Below are 18,468 nucleotides of genomic sequence, written 5' to 3' on the forward strand. Positions count from 1 at the left end.
AGTGAAATGTAAATAGTAAGCTAGAAGAGAAATAAAGTGTTTAGTGTAGTGAAAGTGTTTCAGTGATTTTTCCCTCCCGGACCGAACCCCCTTTTTCTCTTCTGTCGTGCTACACCCCCCAATACAGTCAAGTGTTCTTGCCAAAATTTCTTGTGTTCATTGCCGAACAATTGCCAAAACAATTACCAAAAGAAATTGCCGAAAGAATTGCAGAGTAAATATTAGCGTTTTTGCTCCACACCGCTTATTCGATTCGTCACCAGATTCTATGCCTTTTCCCAAAATTTGAGCTCATTTGATTAAAAATTGACACTGCACAAGCCCTTCAAAGTTTGTATGGGAATTACTATGGGAAAACGTTGTTTTTCATTCAATCGACCGTAGCATTTCCTCAAGTGCCCTAGAGGGTTAGTAGACCCTTGGTACTCCTAGGATACTCTATCAGCTACAACTTTGCCGAAGACCGCATTCAAATCGGACGCCTCATTAATAAGTTATCGATTTGTAACCAATTGGGGAAACTTTAACAGTGATCCTCCAGCTTCCCAGCAGGCAACATTGCAGCATATGGCGCCAAAGATAGCACATGCTGTAATCATGGCTACTATGTTCCACTGCAAAATGCAGTGATGCCCTTCGAATAGTTTAACCATCATGAGTGAAGATTTCGATTTTGGATAAAAATCGGAAACTAAATAATGAGGCGTCCGATTTGAATGCGGTCTCCGGCAAAGTTGTAGCTGATAGAGTAGCCTAGGAGTACCAAGGGTCAACTAACTCTCTAAGGCACTAGGGGAAATAGTACGGGCGATTGAATGTAAAGCATCGTTTTCCCATAGTAATTCCCATACAAACTTGGAAGGGCTTGTGCAGTGTCAATTTCACAGCGCAACATTTTTTTGTCTCAAGAGCAAACTTATGTGTCTCCGAAGGATTTTGGGCCGCTGAATCCGAATCCGACCTCAGATTTGCTCCAACACGTCACAATTTTGAGCTTTACCTCAATTTATAGGGCAAAATATGCGATTTTGGGCTTTTTTGACTGTAAGTTATTAAGCATGGAAATATTTTTTTTGAGCAATCAAAGGGTAAATTGGTCATTTAACATCTAAATTAACGACTCATGCAAAGTATTTTGTTTTACCTAATCAAATTTCATAGATTTAGGCATTTAATGTTAGTATGAAAACTTGCATGCAACTTTTGGAGGGTGACTTGTATGGGAAATATAGTACCTAACATAAATCGCTTAAAACTATCAAATTTGATTTGGTAAAACGAAATATTTTGCATGAGTCGTTAATTTAGATGTTAATTGACCAATTTATTCTTTGATTGATTAAAAAATATATTTCCATGCTTAATGGCTAGCTGTCAAAAAAGCCCAAAATCGCATATTTTGCCCTATAAATTGAGGTATAGCTCAAAATTGTGACGTGTTGGAGCAAATCTGAGTCCGGATTAGGATTCAGCGGCCCAAAATCTGTCAGAGACACATAAGTTTGCTCTTGAGATAGACCAAAAGTTATTTTTTGTTACGCTGTGTTTTTAACCAAATGAGCTCAAATTTTGGGTGAAGGCATAGAATCTGGTGATGAATCGAATAAGCGGTGTGGAGCAAAAACGATTTTTTGATCCACGACAGTAAATATACGACACTTAAATCCTACTGATAGCTCCAAAAAATACAAGCAAATTCTATAATACCCACAACACAAATATTTTCAGTTTTTATATTTGAAATTCTAATAGGGTCTTGTACCATTTGGGCAGGTGTACCTATTTTGGGCACTTGCTGCTATAACTCTATACAACTCTATACAAAAATTCAAATCAATCGGTTTGAAATTGACTTAGTTATAGCAGCAAGTGCCCAAAATAGGTACACCTGCCCAAATGGCACAAGACCCTATTGCCAGTTTCCTGGACAAATTCCATCCTTGTTCAAACAACTTGACCATGAATCCAAAGTAGAAATAAAAGCTTTCATTCTCAGAACCGACCAAAAACTAATTAGATTTCTAACTGTTACTTGAAAGAATAGTAGAAAAGTTTTTAGCAAACTTCCCAAAAAGAACCAACGTACTGCCGAATAAACTTCAAATAATTGTTTGAAGATTCTTCTTCAATATTGCGAAAAAAACAACAAAGTTTTAGCATCAGATTGCAGTCATGTTTAAATTTTAAGGTGGTGGTCTTAAATACTACTTTAAGGTGTGCCTAGAGCGCTAGAGCTACTGATAACGTTGATGTGAAGTTTAATTTCTTGGAAAAAGCAACATCAGGTAGAAAAACATTGCGAAAATCATCGACCTGTGCCCGACTAACTTCTCCTAAAAAGGGTTAACACGCTTAGCTTTTTGAACTAGCAACCTTTGCACTGAAGTGCAGTTTCCAGCTGAGGCGAAGACAACTGAACAAAAAAAACTCAATGCTAATCGAGTTTTCGTATCTTTCAGTATCTCCTGCATCAGCAGTTCACTGCCAGCCATCGTAGTTCGGGTTTCTATCCCTCCTCGGTTGGTCGAGAAATTTCAAATAAAAACTTTTAGCTTTTTCCATGAATACACACGCTTCTGCTCCCAATGGCTACTGAAGTGCATGGTGAAGGAGAAAGACAGACACCGACCGAACCGAACCGAACCGGACGATCCTGACTGCGGACCGGAGGCAAAGTATCATCCGCTCCATCAACGCAGATGTAGACCAGCTCTCACACAGACACACACACACACCTACATGCTTATGCCAGGGTGGGGAGCATTGAACACAGAAGATAACCTTTGCACGTTTTGTGTACTGGAGAGGTGGTCCAACATACCTACTATAATATTCTCGGAACGTTATCACCCGTTCGTTCATCCCGATTCTTTCCCCGGGTAGAAGGGAATAATAAATCAGAATTTAAAAAAAAATCTTGCAACCGAACTCATACACATGTCTTTGGTCAAAAATGATTGGTGAAATCGTCTCCCAAACAACCAGCACGCATTGTATCGTATGAATATGTAAGTACGAAGTCACTATCGCGTACATGTATGGCGGATGGGCAAGTTTCATCGCATATGATGTTATTTTGCCTTTCTCGTACACCTTTCTCACTCAAAAATCGAATTTTCGATAGAAGGCTCGGAGAGTCGAGTCACATACACCCATCAGCTCAGTTAGACGAATAGATGATGTCCGTACGTGTGTTTGTATGTGTGTATGTGCGCAAAAAAGTTCATTCACTTTTAAGGCACTTCCCATTGATCGATTTTACGGATGATATCTCGAATCGAATCGGAATTTTACCAAATTGTTTGCTATTGAAAATAGTGCGGACCGGTCAAGGCGTTCCGGAGTAATGGCCATTTTAGCAGCCCCGACCAGCACCGGTGAACTGGTCATATTTTAAACCTTAACCAAATTCTATCATACGACATCAAATTGCGCCAGATTTTGTAAACATTTGCATGATTGCCGAATTTTATTTGGAAACCACAGAGCCACGATTTCGGCCAGAATTTCAAGATGGCGACCATAAATTCAAGATGGCGGCCCACAACTAGAAGAGGCGGCTGTTTTAAGGAGTTTAAAGTTCTAAAACCATGCAATATGGGTATCACAGTTAAAATTTTCGTGTAATTTTGCGTTGATTTCGATGCACATATTTGGAGCATCGAAATAAACGCAAAATTGCGTTAGATCTTAAATTTACACGAGCTAAAAAGTGAGTCGTGTAAAATTCAACTTCGTTTTAATTTAAGGTGAAACATCAAGAAATCCCATTGCAATTTTGCATACAAACTTTAGAGGCACAAATCTGACGAACGAAGCATCGAATCATGCCGCACTTGATTATCCTGGTTTTGCTCACTTGTAAAAGGAGGCGGCTTTTCCAAATCGAGCGCATTTGTTTACGAATTTTTAAGATTTGTGCTGTAGAAAACGTGAGTAGGGGTCCAAGTTGGCCATAGTGGCAGCCATATTGGTATTCTTTGAAGTTTCTCCTTAAACGATTTGCTCAATTTATATTCTGCTCCATTTGGATTGCTACCGATCTAATCGAAAACAAATTGACGCGCTGATCCCTACGTAAAGGGACAAACATCAGTTTCCCTGAATCATCATAAACTGGGCCATCATTCCTGTATAAGACGCAAGCGAATCACAAAACAAAGCACCGGAAGATGCGCGGAGACTGTAGTTACAAGTGCCACTAATATGAATGATTTTTGTTCAGATTCGATGGGCATACATCGTAGTTTACACTTGGCCGAGCAGCCATAATCTTTTTACACTCGCGTCCCGTTCTAAATTACAAAAAATCGCGGCCCAAAACTTACAAATAGCGCGTCTTCCGGTGCTTTTTATAAGATGAACTCTCTCGGTCGCTGGCCAAACAAACCTGAAACAGATGACGCCATTTGCATAAGCGAAATGTAAATTTACACGGTTGGAAATTTAAAGCTAAGTTAATGGAAAATCGGATGCTTTTCAATGTATATATAAATCCGAAGATGCAAACGCACTTTGATGGAATTTTGAGTCGATAAAATAGTGAAATTGCGTGTTTTTCAATGCTCCAGGCATGTGCATCAATTTCAACTCAAATTTAAATCGTATTTTCATTTAAATCCGTTGAAATTTACAGCAATCACGATTTACGTATCGTTTACATTTAAACATTTTTTTCTGTGTGGGGAAGATGTCCGAAGTTCAAAAATGGAAACCAGAATATGCAAGATGGTGGCCCAAAATCCAAAATGGCGGCCCAAAATTCAAAATGGCAGATGTTTTATGGAGTTTTACGTTCTAAAACCATGCAATTAGGGTATATTTGGTGTGGAGAAGATGTCCAGAGCCCAGAAATGGTGACCAGAATATTCAAGATGCGGGCCAAAATTCAAGATGGCAGATCACAGTTAAAATTTTCGTGTAATTTTGCGTTGATTTCGATGCACATATTTGGAGCATCGAAATAAACGCAAAATTGCGTTAGATCTTAAAATTACACGAGCTAAAAAGTGAGTCGTGTAAAATTCAACTTCGTTTTAATTTAAACGATTTGCTCAATTTATATTCTGCTTCATTTGGATTGCTACCGATCTAATCGAAAACAAATTGACGCGCTGATCCCTACGTGAAGGGACAAACATCAGTTTCCCTGAATCATCATAAACTGGGCCATCATTCCTGTACAAGACGCAAGCGAATCACAAAACAAAGCACCGGAAGATGCGCTGAGACTGTAGTTACAAGTGCCACTAATATGAATGATTTTTGTTCAGATTCGATGGGCATACATCGTAGTTTACACTTGGCCGAGCAGCCATAATCTTTTTACACTCGCGTCCCGTTCTAAATTACAAAAAATCGCGGCCCAAAACTTACAAATAGCGCGTCTTCCGGTGCTTTTTATAAGATGAACTCTCTCGGTCGCTGGCCAAACAAACCTGAAACAGATGACGCCATTTGCATAAGCGAAATGTAAATTTACACGGTTGGAAATTTAAAGCTAAGTTAATGGAAAAGGAATGATGGCCCAGTTTGTGATGATTCAGGGAAACTGATGTTTGTCCCTTTACGTAGGGATCAGCGCGTCAATTTGTTTTCGATTAGATCGGTAGCAATCCAAATGGAGCAGAATATAAATTGAGCAAATCGTTTAAGGAGAAACTTCAAAGAATACCAATATGGCTGCCACTATGGCCAACTTGGACCCCTACTCACGTTTTCTACAGCACAAATCTTAAAAATTCGTAAACAAATGCGCTCGATTTGGAAAAGCCGCCTCTTTTTACAAGTGAGCAAAACCAGGATAATCAAGTGCGGCATGATTCGATGCTTCGTTCGTCAGATTTGTGCCTCTAAAGTTTGTATGCAAAATTGCAATGGGATTTCTTGATGTTTCACCTTAAATTAAAACGAAGTTGAATTTTACACGACTCACTTTTTAGCTCGTGTAAATTTAAGATCTAACGCAATTTTGCGTTTATTTCGATGCTCCAAATATGTGCATCGAAATCAACGCAAAATTACACGAAAATTTTAACTGTGTAGGCTCTAATACATGTACTGGTACACGCTACACAGTAATGTTTCGATTTTATCATTGTCGCTGCGCGACAGTCCCTGCCCAACTAACAATGATAGCCGAATAACAGCTTATTCAGCCAAAATTTTCAAAATTAAGCTGAAGAGAAGATTGTTTATCTGTTGTACAGCAATAATGTTTGTTGGGTAATTTTGAAATATTTTTTTATACATTTGAAGATAACTCTCCCTGCGGGATACTTCACGATAATGTCACGAACTCGTGCACTGACAGTTCAGCGAGCTTGTTTACATGGACTTAGTCTCTGGCGGAGATCAGGCAAAACTGTTCTTCGATACAAATTCAGTAAAACGGTAGTTAGACGGTTGATTTTGTACTAGTAGAGTTCAACATAATCAATATTGCCGTATCACAATGATGATGATTAACCTGGGCTTGTTAGGGGAATATCTGTAAATAAAAGAAAATCGGGTTAAGTACGGTTCCTTTGAATTCCACTAAGAATTTGCATCCTTTGACAGATACGTATTTCGACCTCAACTGTAAGGTCGTCTTCAGTGTCTTGTACTTGACTCGACTTGAGTCGAGTCAAGTACAAGACACTGAAGACGACCTTACAGTTGAGGTCGAAATACGTATCTGTCAAAGGATGCAAATTCTTAGTGGAATTCAAAGTATCACAATGGTTTAGGGACGTACAACGCGAATTTTGTTTTCGCCGCTCCACAAAAATTCTAACACCTTGTAAATAGCTCGCTGAACTGACAAACAAAGTGAGGGTAGATCAGGTGCGTCGTAGGTACCTACAATGTTGAGAAACATTTTGGAAAAGTTCAAAATTTATGATAAGAAAATCCAAAAAGGTTGGCTCAAAATTCAATAATATAACAATAATATAACGAAAAAAATGTACCCAAATTGCGTGGATTTAAAAAACAGCTGCCTTTTCGTTTTTTTTTGTTGAAGTCTAGTAGACAAAGGTGGACTGTACAAAATACCTAAATGGCTGCAAGTCGAATAGACAGAAAAATGCATACGAAGTCGTGAAAATTTTCCCGACCGGAACGGGAATCGAACCCGCCATCTCCGGATTAGCGATCCATAGCCTTAATGTTATCTTGTAACGTAATCTTGTTTAACTGCAGTGGGCGGGCGAATGCATCATCATTCCCATGAAACAGCATTATGACGAGGCAGATGCGATTTTTGTCTTAATATGGAAGATCGCCAGCCAGCACTTACATACATACTGTGGATGCCTGTTGCTTCCAAACAGTTGTCTCATTGATTCTTTATGTAAGTGTAGCTGATTTGGCGATGCTGTAATAGCAATGACAGTTGGTCAATTAAGCTATTATGCGGTGTAACTGAAAATGTAAGCTTCATGTTAGCCCAAGTAGCGTTATTCTCCCCAGGTCGGGTTTCCATCCCTGGACGCGTATTGATTAAGGTGCAGAGATGTTCAATTTGTCCGAGAAGTGATGAGACGAAGAAAAATTATGGCATCATCAGTTTTTTTTACGTGCATAACATTGAGAACCTGTACGACAGAGGCCATCGTTTGCAGGTCTCTTATCAGAGCTCGGCTTTGGATCATTTATTTCTGCATGAAGCGCAATCAACTCACCTAGAAAATCCGAATCATACGCCGGAGGAGCATTCGTAGTGGGAAGACTTCTCTTCCCAATGGACAGCACCGCTTCCGCTCTGCCAGGACCCCAAGCCGGTTCTTCCTTCTTGTTGTTTTGAATTCCATAATTAATGACACCATCACTAACATAGCTTTTTTCTGCATCACTACCATCACCATCAACCCCACCAGCACCTCCACCACCGCCGTCGTCATCATCGAGCCCGCTGCCACTGACGACGGTCGGCGCGCTAGCACCAGCACCTGCACTCGACGCTGATTCTTCAATGACAACCGCGGTCGTTGGCTGCAGCGTCGCCGCGACGACAAACAACACCAATCCCAGCCCTGCTACTAGCATCATCGTTGCACTTTTTTCACTACGCGATAGGCCCATTCTTTTGCGCTCTCGGCTGCCACTCACAGCCGTCGTCTTCTGCTCTAGCTGCTGCTGCTCCCTTTGGCAGCTATTTTTATTTTCATTCATCGTCACCACCAGAACCGGCACCGGCAATGCTGCTTCTCGCGGGCACCTATGTCGTAATATTTCTCTTCACGCCGCGTCTGCTGATGCTCGTTCGTTCCGAGGAGCGGAACAGACATTGACAAACAGCACGCCCGTGATGATTTTCTGCAAGTAAACGAAAACAGTGCCTGTTAGTGGGTGTTTTAGGAAATATTCGGGCAGTTGGGAACAATAAGTATTGAAGAAAAAAATTAATGTAATTATTATGGAACGAACTACAACGTTTTGAGTATCCGACATGACCAGAATCACACGCAGCGCTAACTTGACACCGGCCACCAGCTGGTATTGATAAACCCAAGGATAAACCAATCACTTACGCATCTGCAGCGCACATGCATTGTAATATTTCTAGAAGCGTTGCAAGAACCAAAATACCACCCCCCCCTTCCCAACAGATCCCCTCCCCTCTTTTTTGCTTGCTAACAATTAAGGTTTTCTGCAGACATGTCCAAACACTGCACTGCACGAGGAGTCGATGCTCAAACACACCACCGCGGGTGCTTTCTGGCGATTTTGTCATCAACCATGTGTTTCCAAAAATATTGAGAAACACATGGAGGCGCATGGGTGTTGGCATATATGGTATCCTTTTTAAGGGGTTACATTAAATCCCTTGTGGGGATAAAAAAATTGAACTTTTTTATTTCATAATTTGAAAGTACACTAGCTAGATACATTCCAAATTTCAAAAAGATTGGAACACTAGAACCAAAGTTACAGCCCATCATTGTAGGGCGCACCCTCCATAGGGACAAGGCAAAGCGCGAAACTTCAACCCATCAACGCCACAATTATGATAAATGTCTGATTTTTTCTGGAGTATCTCAAAACCACAAAAGAAAGTTATTTCAGTCATTTAAACTGAAATCTACGGTGTTTTTTTTGTTTAAATACATAGTGGGATATATGCGTGAAAAACTGAAAAAATATTATGCTCCAAATTGGGTTGATTTTGAAACTCCATACATTTTGTATGGGATGAAAAATTGGTCAAAAACTTTAAACCCCGTTTACTCGAAAGTGGGTTTTAGTTCTAACCTCTTCATTTATCTCCCCCGAATAGCTTTTAGACAAATATGGTCTTCTACAAAGTTATTCCTAATAATAAGGCCCTGATTTTAATGAACATGAAAATAAGGGTGATCCATATTATTCAAGAAATAGAAAACTAAACTTTTTTAATTTGCAGAAATAATTAAATGAGCTCTTCGGCAAAGTTTTAGATCTCATATTTTGAGCAAGTTTTCTAAAAAAAATTCTTAAATACATTAAAAGTTTATCGATTTAGAACACTTTTTCTGAAAAAGCTTAGCGTACTCCAAAAACACTCGGTTTTCTGACTGTTTTCAGTTTAAATTTTCTTGGTCTCGCTAGCGCCACCTAGCGGATTAACCTAGAATCAACTAGTTCATTATCGAATAACTACTGATGTCCTGATCAACTTTACCGAAGACGAAAATCTTCTATGTGGTTAGGTGTTCGAGATGCAGCATTTGAGAATTTTTAGGATTCGTTAGCGGATAAACCTAGAATTATCTAATTCACTATCGGATAGTTTTTGATGTCCTGATCAACTTTGTCGAAGGCGAAACTCTTCTAAGTGGTCTTGTTAATGGGATACGCCAATTTAAAACTTCTAAGACTCACTAGCGCCATCTAGCGGATAAACCTAGAACCAACTAGTTCACTATTGGCTTTTTTAGCGGTGTTGAGATAATACCATATTCTGAATCTACATGCGAAACTGAGCCGAAATCCAAATTTTCATGAATTTTGGTGCCCGGGAACCTATTTAAAAATCAATTTGAAGTTTGTATGGGAGCGATTTGTCGAAACACCCCTCGACGCATTTTGTACTGGGTGGAGCTGTCAAGCAGTTGCCCAGCTGTCAAAGGTGATTTCAAAAAATCTCTTTAAAATTGATTTTAGGTAGGGTATGTGTGCCATCAGTAATCTCATGCTCCCATTGTCATCCTATTCGAAAACAAGCGATTACGGCACCGATTGACTCCGTTCTTTTTGTTTTCATGGGTGCTCACTTCTAACAAAAAATACAAAAATAAGAAACAAAACAAACATCGCTTCAATCCTTTGTTTTTCGTGGGATGAAAATGGGAGCCACATGCTTAATAAGGGAACCAATACCCTACCAAAATAAAGTTCAAAAAATCTGAAAAAAATCATAGTGGCTCAGAAAAAGGTGCTCTTTCGTATAAAATCAAAAATTTGATACATTTTTCTTAATTTAAAAACCCAATTGAACAACTCCTGATGTCTTGTTCAATCTTACCGAAGACGAAATTCTTCTAAGAGGTATTGTTCTTAGGGGCCGTAATAAACTACGTAGACTTTTTGGGGGAGGGGGGTTTGGCCAAAGTGAACGGTCCATACAAATTTTAATTTTTTTGTATGGACAAAAGTCTACGATGGGGAGGGGGGTCTGAGATGGTCAAACTTTGGTCCACGTGGTTTATGAATAGCCCCTAGGTACAGCATTTAGGATCCACACTAGGGTGGCTCAAGCTTGTATGGAAAAACCACATATCAAAAAAGTTCGATGAGCCCCCATCTCATTTCATTCTATATGACGCCAGGATGCTCTGGTCAAATTTTCAGCTAAATCCGTTAACATTTGGGCGGTGCTAAACTCGTTTGAAGTTTGTATAGGACTTTATATGGGAAAATACCGTTTTAGCGTTTTTTCTCTTGAAGGGTTCTAATTGTTCTTACGTGGTATCGATTGTATAGAAATATAGCCTAGGATATACCAAAAAACTTTGTCGAAGACCGCAACGTGATCGGACACTTGCGAAAAAAGCTATAGCCTAGACAGTACGTACCCATTCAATGAGATTTTATTGCTATTGTTATTCCTTTACATGTTAAATGTTAAGCACCACCAGATGGTCTGCATGTAATATTTTTTCTTACAAGCTTCGGATGACTTTGCGGTCTTCGACAAAGTTTTTCAGCACATATAAGCCTACAGTTCTATATATATATATTGGGTCATGTGATTTAAGTAAAAATAGTGCCCCTTACGAGAAAAATGCAAAAAACGATGTTTTCCCATATAAACTCCCATACAAACTTCAACGGGTTTAGCACCGCCCAAATGTTAACGGATTTAGCTGAAAATTTTACCAGAGCACCGTGGCGTCATATAGAACAAAATGAGATGGGGCCCATCGAACTTTTTGACATGTTGAGCTACGCTACTCCGCACTTAACCCAAGAATGATTGCAACTTAATGAAGGTAGACCACGCATTGCAAAACCACGCTTGATATTTACGTTTAAATTACGTACTACCGTAGAGTCCCTGACCTCCTCAACAACTTTGCTGAAGAAACTAGTATTCCTACGTGCCTCATTGCTCCACGGTGATCGGAATAGTTACTGATCTCAAAATAGATCATTGAGCGTTTGAGGCATGTGATCTCAAAATAGATCGCTGGGCGGAAATGGGTTAAAATCGGAAGTATTGGCGGAGATATCGTCGTAACAAGAAACTTGCCATTTGAGAACCTTGGGTAAACAAACACTTTACGAAATATCACTTTTTTACCTAAAACTGTAAGGTCAAAAATACTGAACCGATTTCAATGGAAATTTTTCTGTACGTAAACTATGTATGCATAATATTGTGTAACAATTTCATTCAATTTGATCTAACCCTAAAAATGTTATGGCCATATATGTAGCACTATGTCACAATTAGCATATGTATAGGTATAATGAAATTCAAACTGCTCCAATTATAAAAGTATTCAACCAAAATGGCTGAAATTTTCACTGAAAACAGTTTAACAGTTTGATTTTACACTGTCGCAATTTTATGAAAATCGGGACAGTGTTGCCAGTCAAAATAGTGCAAGCTGATTTAAAAAAAACTAAAGAGTGCTCAAAATTAAAAAAAACGTTTATGCAATTCAGTATCATAGTTTCTATTTTATATAACTCATTTTGGTATCATAATGGCCAATTTTACCGAACTGGTTCATTATGCAACTGAAATGAGTTGCATAATGAAAAATAGTTGCATAATGTTCATAGTGCAACTCATTTGGGTTTCATTATGAATATAATGCAACTCAAATGAGTTGTATAATGAAAAAAACATTGCATAAAATTTTGCATGGAGCTCGTTGCAAAACTCGATTTTATTTAAATTAAATTTAAGGAAATAATCAACTAGATCCTATTTTTTACACAGAATGGCGAGTGAACATTTATTGCAAGTTTATCCACAACAGAAGGACTTTTAATAATTGTTAAAGTTTTAGAAACTATTTTTATGCATGTCTTACGATGTATTTTACAAAAAAAAAGGTGACACTTAATCCCCTTTTGAACACATGGTTCATTTAAAGAGAAAATAACTTCAGAGGCTTCTTATTCATTTTCGTTTTCTTGTATTTTCGATAAATATGATGTATTTCAAAATCTAATATTTCCCTAAACTTTTAAGAATGTAGTATTTTGAAAATTAGATTTGTAATGTGTGTGTAATCCTCGAGGGATCAATGCTACCAATGTCACTGTGATGTATACTAAGCTGCAATAATTGAAACATTTTAGTATTTTGTCCAGATTTAGTTTTAGATAAAATATGCTTGAAAAAAATCCGTTTTCAAGAAAACATGGTAGGAACAAGTCTCCCTAGTCTCCCCTACAAAATTATTATGATGAAATTTTTACCACTTATTATGCCTTACTTGGGAAACTTACAGTCGAATTATCAGACGTTTTGATTAGCTACAAAGTTATAGCCTAAACGATTTTTAAAATGGCTTCCCAAAGTTACCAAAATTACTTTTTATTGTATCGGCAATGACTGCGCCAATATTAAACCGATTTTGATGAAATATTTATGGTATAACCTACACATAATATTCTATTAATGGTTAAAATCAGGTATTTTTGTGCATACAATCAAAAGTTATACATTAATTTGTGTCTATAAGTCTAGTCTATAAATAATACTACTTATTTTCAGTCCTGAAATTACTAAATCGTCTAAAACTCCAATCAGGATTTCTCTAGAACTAACTTTAGAGAACTTTTCTGAGCTCTTTCAGAGATGTCTAAATAATTTCCTTCAGATATTCAGTTTTTTTTATTCAGAAGATCTCTCAGGAATTTCCACAGGAGTTTCTTCGGGGATTACTGAAGAAGGTCCTTCATATATTCTTTCAAGAGAATTCAGGGATACCGCCAGGAAATCCAGAACTGATTTATCTAGAAGATCCTTCAGAGATTCCAATAAGAGGTCCTTTGGAAATTAGTCTAGTAGTTACATCACACGGTGTCAAAATTTTGATTATTATCGAACTTTCATGTACCTCGGATTTTCTTCATAGAATGTTAGAATTTCGGCTATAATGTATAAATGCAAAATTTGAAAATATTTTATCGGGGAAAATTTGAGTTAGGTGAGTTTTTGGCTATTTTCCATACTAAAAATCAATAACTACTATTTTAGTCCAAAAAACGTCCCATACAAAATGTATGGAAAAATTTTCGCCGATGAAATATTTTCTAGTTGTCCGATTATGACTATATAGCCCAAAAACTAATCATTTTCGAAGAAAAATCCGAGGTACATGAATGTTCGATAATAATCGAAATTTTGACACCGTGCATCAGGAGTTCCTTCGGAAGTTTTTTCACGAATTCCTACAATAGTTCCTTTAGGAATTAGCTCAGGAGTTCGATTAGAGATTCCTCTTCGAGCTCCATCAAAAATTTCTTTTGGAGTTCCTTATGGGATCCCTCTTAGAATTTCTTCAAAACCTCCTTTCGAAATTCCTTAGAGGATTCCTTTTGAAATTTCTTCGGGATGCCTCATGGAGATTCTTTCAGAGATTTCTCTTGGAGTTCCTTCAAATATTTCTACTGAACTTCCTTCAGGGATTAATTTAGGAGTTCCTTCGTAGATCCCTGCAGTGTTGTGCACAGTAAAAAAAATATGAAAACCCTACACCTGACGTAGAAATAAGCATAGAAGGTTTGCATAGAAGAAATTTACATTTAAAAAATGTTAGATGGTCATACTGAGAGGAAACTGTAAATTTATAAACGGATGAAATACTGTGTGCGATATGACGCGGTCCTTTTGTTACAGGTTATATGATGTAACATGTTTGAACTATGTATTTCTTTCAGGGATTTCTCTAGAAGTTCCTTTAGGGATCTCCCCAGTAGTTCCAGTAGAGGACTCAAGAATACCTCCAGGTGCTTCATCAGGGATTCCTTAAGAAGCATTTTCAGCTTCTGCACCCTGACGGTTTTCCTCTAGAAGTTCTTCCAGACATTCTTTCAAAAGGATTTAGGGATGCGTTCCGGGAAACTATCAGGAATTCCTCCAGTGACAAAATCCTACTTTATAGTAAATGAGGTTTAAAGTTTTTCATCCCATACAAAATGTACAGAGTTTCAAAATCGACCCAATTTTCTACGATTTATTGTAATTTTTCTAATCATCGTAAAAATAATCTTAAGAAAGTTCCTGAAAGCTTAAAATCTGAAGAATTTTTCGATATGCTCAGCTCAAAATCGACAAAATGGTCACTTACACCCCTTTGATTCTGGGCCCCTCATATGTGAAAAAATTCTATTCGGAAGCATACTGGAAAAACTTGTAATTAAGAAGGCACGAAATGTTGCTAATTGGCAAATTGGGAGATGAAATTTGTGAAAAAATCGCGTTCTGGTGGGATTCGAACCCACGACTCCGTATTCGCTAGACCGGCGCTTTAACCAACTAAGCCACAGAACAGGTAATGGTTCTGCGGAATAGAAAGCCAAACTGACTCCGAAGCCGCACCATGAACACTCCTATTTCACAAACTCATCTCTCTTTTCGGCTTAGATGCCAATCCACAACACACTCCTATTTGTGCCCACTAACTACAAGTGCGAGCGAATTATTTATATGAAGCCGAGACTTACTCTCGCACTCCGCATACCTAGCCACCAGGCAGTTTGTTTTGCTGGTGTCTAATTAGTATGCGTCGAGAGCTCGGCACGGTCGGACGCTCGGACGACCGAACTGCGCCAAGTGACGCAAGCAAGGGTACAATGATACATATTGCCCATTTTACTGGCACTGTATCATTGTACCCTTGCTTGCGTCACTTGGCGCAGTTCGGTCGTCCGAGCGTCCGACCGTGCCGAGCTCTCGACGCATACTAATTAGACACCAGCAAAACAAACTGCCTGGTGGCTAGGTATGCGGAGTGCGAGAGTAAGTCTCGGCTTCATATAAATAATTCGCTCGCACTTGTAGTTAGTGGGCACAAATAGGAGTGTGTTGTGGATTGGCATCTAAGCCGAAAAGAGAGATGAGTTTGTGAAATAGGAGTGTTCATGGTGCGGCTTCGGAGTCAGTTTGGCTTTCTATTCCGCAGAACCATTACCTGTTCTGTGGCTTAGTTGGTTAAAGCGCCGGTCTAGCGAATACGGAGTCGTGGGTTCGAATCCCACCAGAACGCGATTTTTTCACAAATTTCATCTCCCAATTTGCCAATTAGCAACATTTCGTGCCTTCTTAATTACAAGTTTTTCCAGTATGTTTCAGACATACCAGCTAATCTGGTAAAATGCCAGTAAAATGGGCAATATGTATCATTGTTCTATTCGGAAGCCTCTATTTACTTGAAATTCTAGTACAGTCAGATCTATTTTACGCGGTTTTGATTTACGCAGCCGTGTAAATGAAAACTCCATACAAAAAAATTTCATCGTCTTATTTTTGCATGATTCGTCGAGAAATAATGAGACTTTTTTACGCGGGATCAAGTCTATATAAACAGACAAGGTAATACGAAGCAAATTTTTATGCTGGAGACACACAAACACTCGCAATATCTTATTTGTCGATGCTTCAAAATCACAAGAATTCCGAATGATTTGTTCTGGCTTGCAGTCTTTCCACCACATGAGACATATATTTTGATTTCAAAGATATTTTGGCTATTTGGAAATGATATAAATGGTATGAATGGTGCTCCTTCGCACATCTGCATTAAAATTTAAACATAAAATTGAACGGCTTCAACAAAAACAGGGTGTCTATTTCGTCCCATGCACTAAAAAATCTTACAAAAACGCCTTTTTTATTTGTTTAGAACATTTAGAACTTACGGAAGGGGGGTAGGGGATGATTTAGCCGACTTGAATACCCCTCCCCCTATTTTCCCATCCTTAATACACGGATCGTAGCAAAATCAAAAACTCCCCCTCCTCCTAAAACACTAAGTCATTTATGGACCCTTAATGCCCGAGCAGGAGAAAATAGCTGTGCAATACCAAATTCAGGTATGTAAAAACCAATACCTACAACCTGAAAGGTATTGAAGAGCCCGCAAGAGGTAAAATACCTAAAATTATGATTTGGGTGTCGCTAACGAATATCTGGTGAACAACAACACCAGGTCTTGCAATACCTCGACGATTTGTCCATACAAATAGAGATTTTTCAATTATTGAATAACTCAAACAGTTCTCAATACCAAACCAATAACTCAGTGAGGTAATTCCGATTAGTGACGCAATACCTGCCCAATGCCAAAATTAGCTATTTTCAATACCTTGTTTTGGTATGATACCTGACTTTGGTATGCTGAAGTTATGTGGCAGTTATTCACACTAAGATCAGTTCGGTATTTTTCCCATCTTTTTACTGAGTTCTCAACAGCAGATTTAACTCGGTACACTCGGTTATTTATTTTGCGGATATTCTGTAAATGAGTTACCGAGCTCAGCTCACAAACTGTCAAAAGTTACTGAAGCACGGTAAATATCGTTACTGGTGAACGGTAAATACGATTACCGAGTGTACCGAAATAAATCTGCTGTTGAAAACTCAGTAAAAAGATGAAAAAAAAATACTGAACTCAGTGAAAAAAATACTGAGCTGGAACATCTGAATCTTAGTGTGTTCGTTCCTGCTCGGGTGGTCTTCAAATAATTACACGTCAAACTGAACCGTTTTGTGAATCAGATTTTTTCTCACGACAAATCGTGACGTACAAACACCATTCCATCTTTATTTATATAAATTTATAGACGTTTTCTTATTTACGTCAAGTGTGAAAGTGAGCAAAGTGATGTTTTTTTTATTTAAACATTTAAAACTAGCATGTATTATTTACCTCTGTCGTTTGTCCGGATTATTTCGAGAACAGCCTTCAAGGTAAGCCTTTTTTGCACTGCTACCTATTCCATCCAATATTATACCTTTTATGGGACACGTTCACTTTTATGATCGCGTGCGCGTCCTCTTCACCTCGCGCTACACAGAAACCGTTTTCTTCTTTTCGTCCTCGGGCGCGGGACTTGTCTTCCTTATTCTTCTAGGTCACTTCAGCCCGCAAAACCAGATTCTTGCGGAACGACGAATGCCCAAGAATCCCAAATCGAAAAAGAGCCCACCGATTTGCACATCAAAACACCAACAATTTTTTCATCATTTCGCTTATTCTTTGATTCACTTCAACACTTTGCAAATGTGGCTCGCTCAGTCAGACACTGACTGTGCTGCACTGTGGTTGGTACTTAAGCTGCTGACTGGCGGCGATAAGCACATACTATTTATCTCTTCTTTTATTGGTTTCACTTGTTTATCTTCCTTTGCGATGTCTTCGCAGATTTTGAATCACAAATACCCCTGCGGAACAACTTGGCGGCGAAGATACATGTGTAGAGTCAACCAAACAACACCACCAGACAGAACACCCGAGGTTTTTCGCTTTTTGCTTCGTTGCTTTGCCGGTTGTGGTAGTCTCTCTTCCTTGATATATAGGATAGGTTGTGGTATCTCTTCAACCACGTTCTGCCTTTTTTTTGTGCGCTGTATGAAGTAATAACAATAATCTGGAATCAGCGATCCGTTCCTTCGTTGGTCCGTTCCTGAAGCGAAACCTGAATTGAATGTATAAAATGGAATTATTCAATTGCATTGGGAAGGTATGGTTTCAGATTGATTGCCAATCACATGACCGATTGATGGCAATAAATTCGATATAGGGAAACTCATGCTATTTTCGACAGCTTTGTTCTCTTTGTCATGGAGTGTTTTCTAAAACCTGTTGAGTTCAAAGCTGACCTCAAAAAATATTTTATCAAAATGAATTATACGGCCAAGTTTCAAGCTGTTTTGTACACAAATACCCTTTACAACCCTAAATACAACAAAACAGTGCCCAGAAGCGTCTGGTTTGCAGTCCAAACTATGTAGGCATTTATATATAGTACAGAAACCGG

The 18,468-nt window shown here is 38.6% G+C and overlaps 1 protein-coding gene across 10 annotated transcripts in view; it reads right to left on the reverse strand.

Annotated features, from left to right (window-relative positions):
• The window catches only part of LOC109623365 (low-density lipoprotein receptor-related protein 1), an 880,389-nt gene that overhangs the window by 542,470 nt on the left and 319,451 nt on the right, over positions 1-18,468 (reverse strand). For 8 of the 10 annotated variants that reach the window (XM_062842854.1, XM_062842859.1, XM_062842852.1 and 5 more), the window contains 2 exons: positions 17,358-18,126; positions 7,668-8,301 (listed from right to left, as the gene is read on the reverse strand). In XM_062842854.1, coding sequence (XP_062698838.1) covers positions 7,668-8,157 — 490 coding nt within the window. In that variant the 5' untranslated portion in view covers positions 8,158-8,301; positions 17,358-18,126. The remainder of the gene's footprint in view (positions 1-7,667; positions 8,302-17,357; positions 18,127-18,468) is intronic. The other 2 variants (XM_062842856.1, XM_062842853.1) reach the window with 1 other exon arrangement.

Source organism: Aedes albopictus, chromosome 3 (genome assembly GCF_035046485.1).
Source record: "Aedes albopictus strain Foshan chromosome 3, AalbF5, whole genome shotgun sequence".
NCBI lineage: Eukaryota > Metazoa > Arthropoda > Insecta > Diptera > Culicidae > Aedes > Aedes albopictus.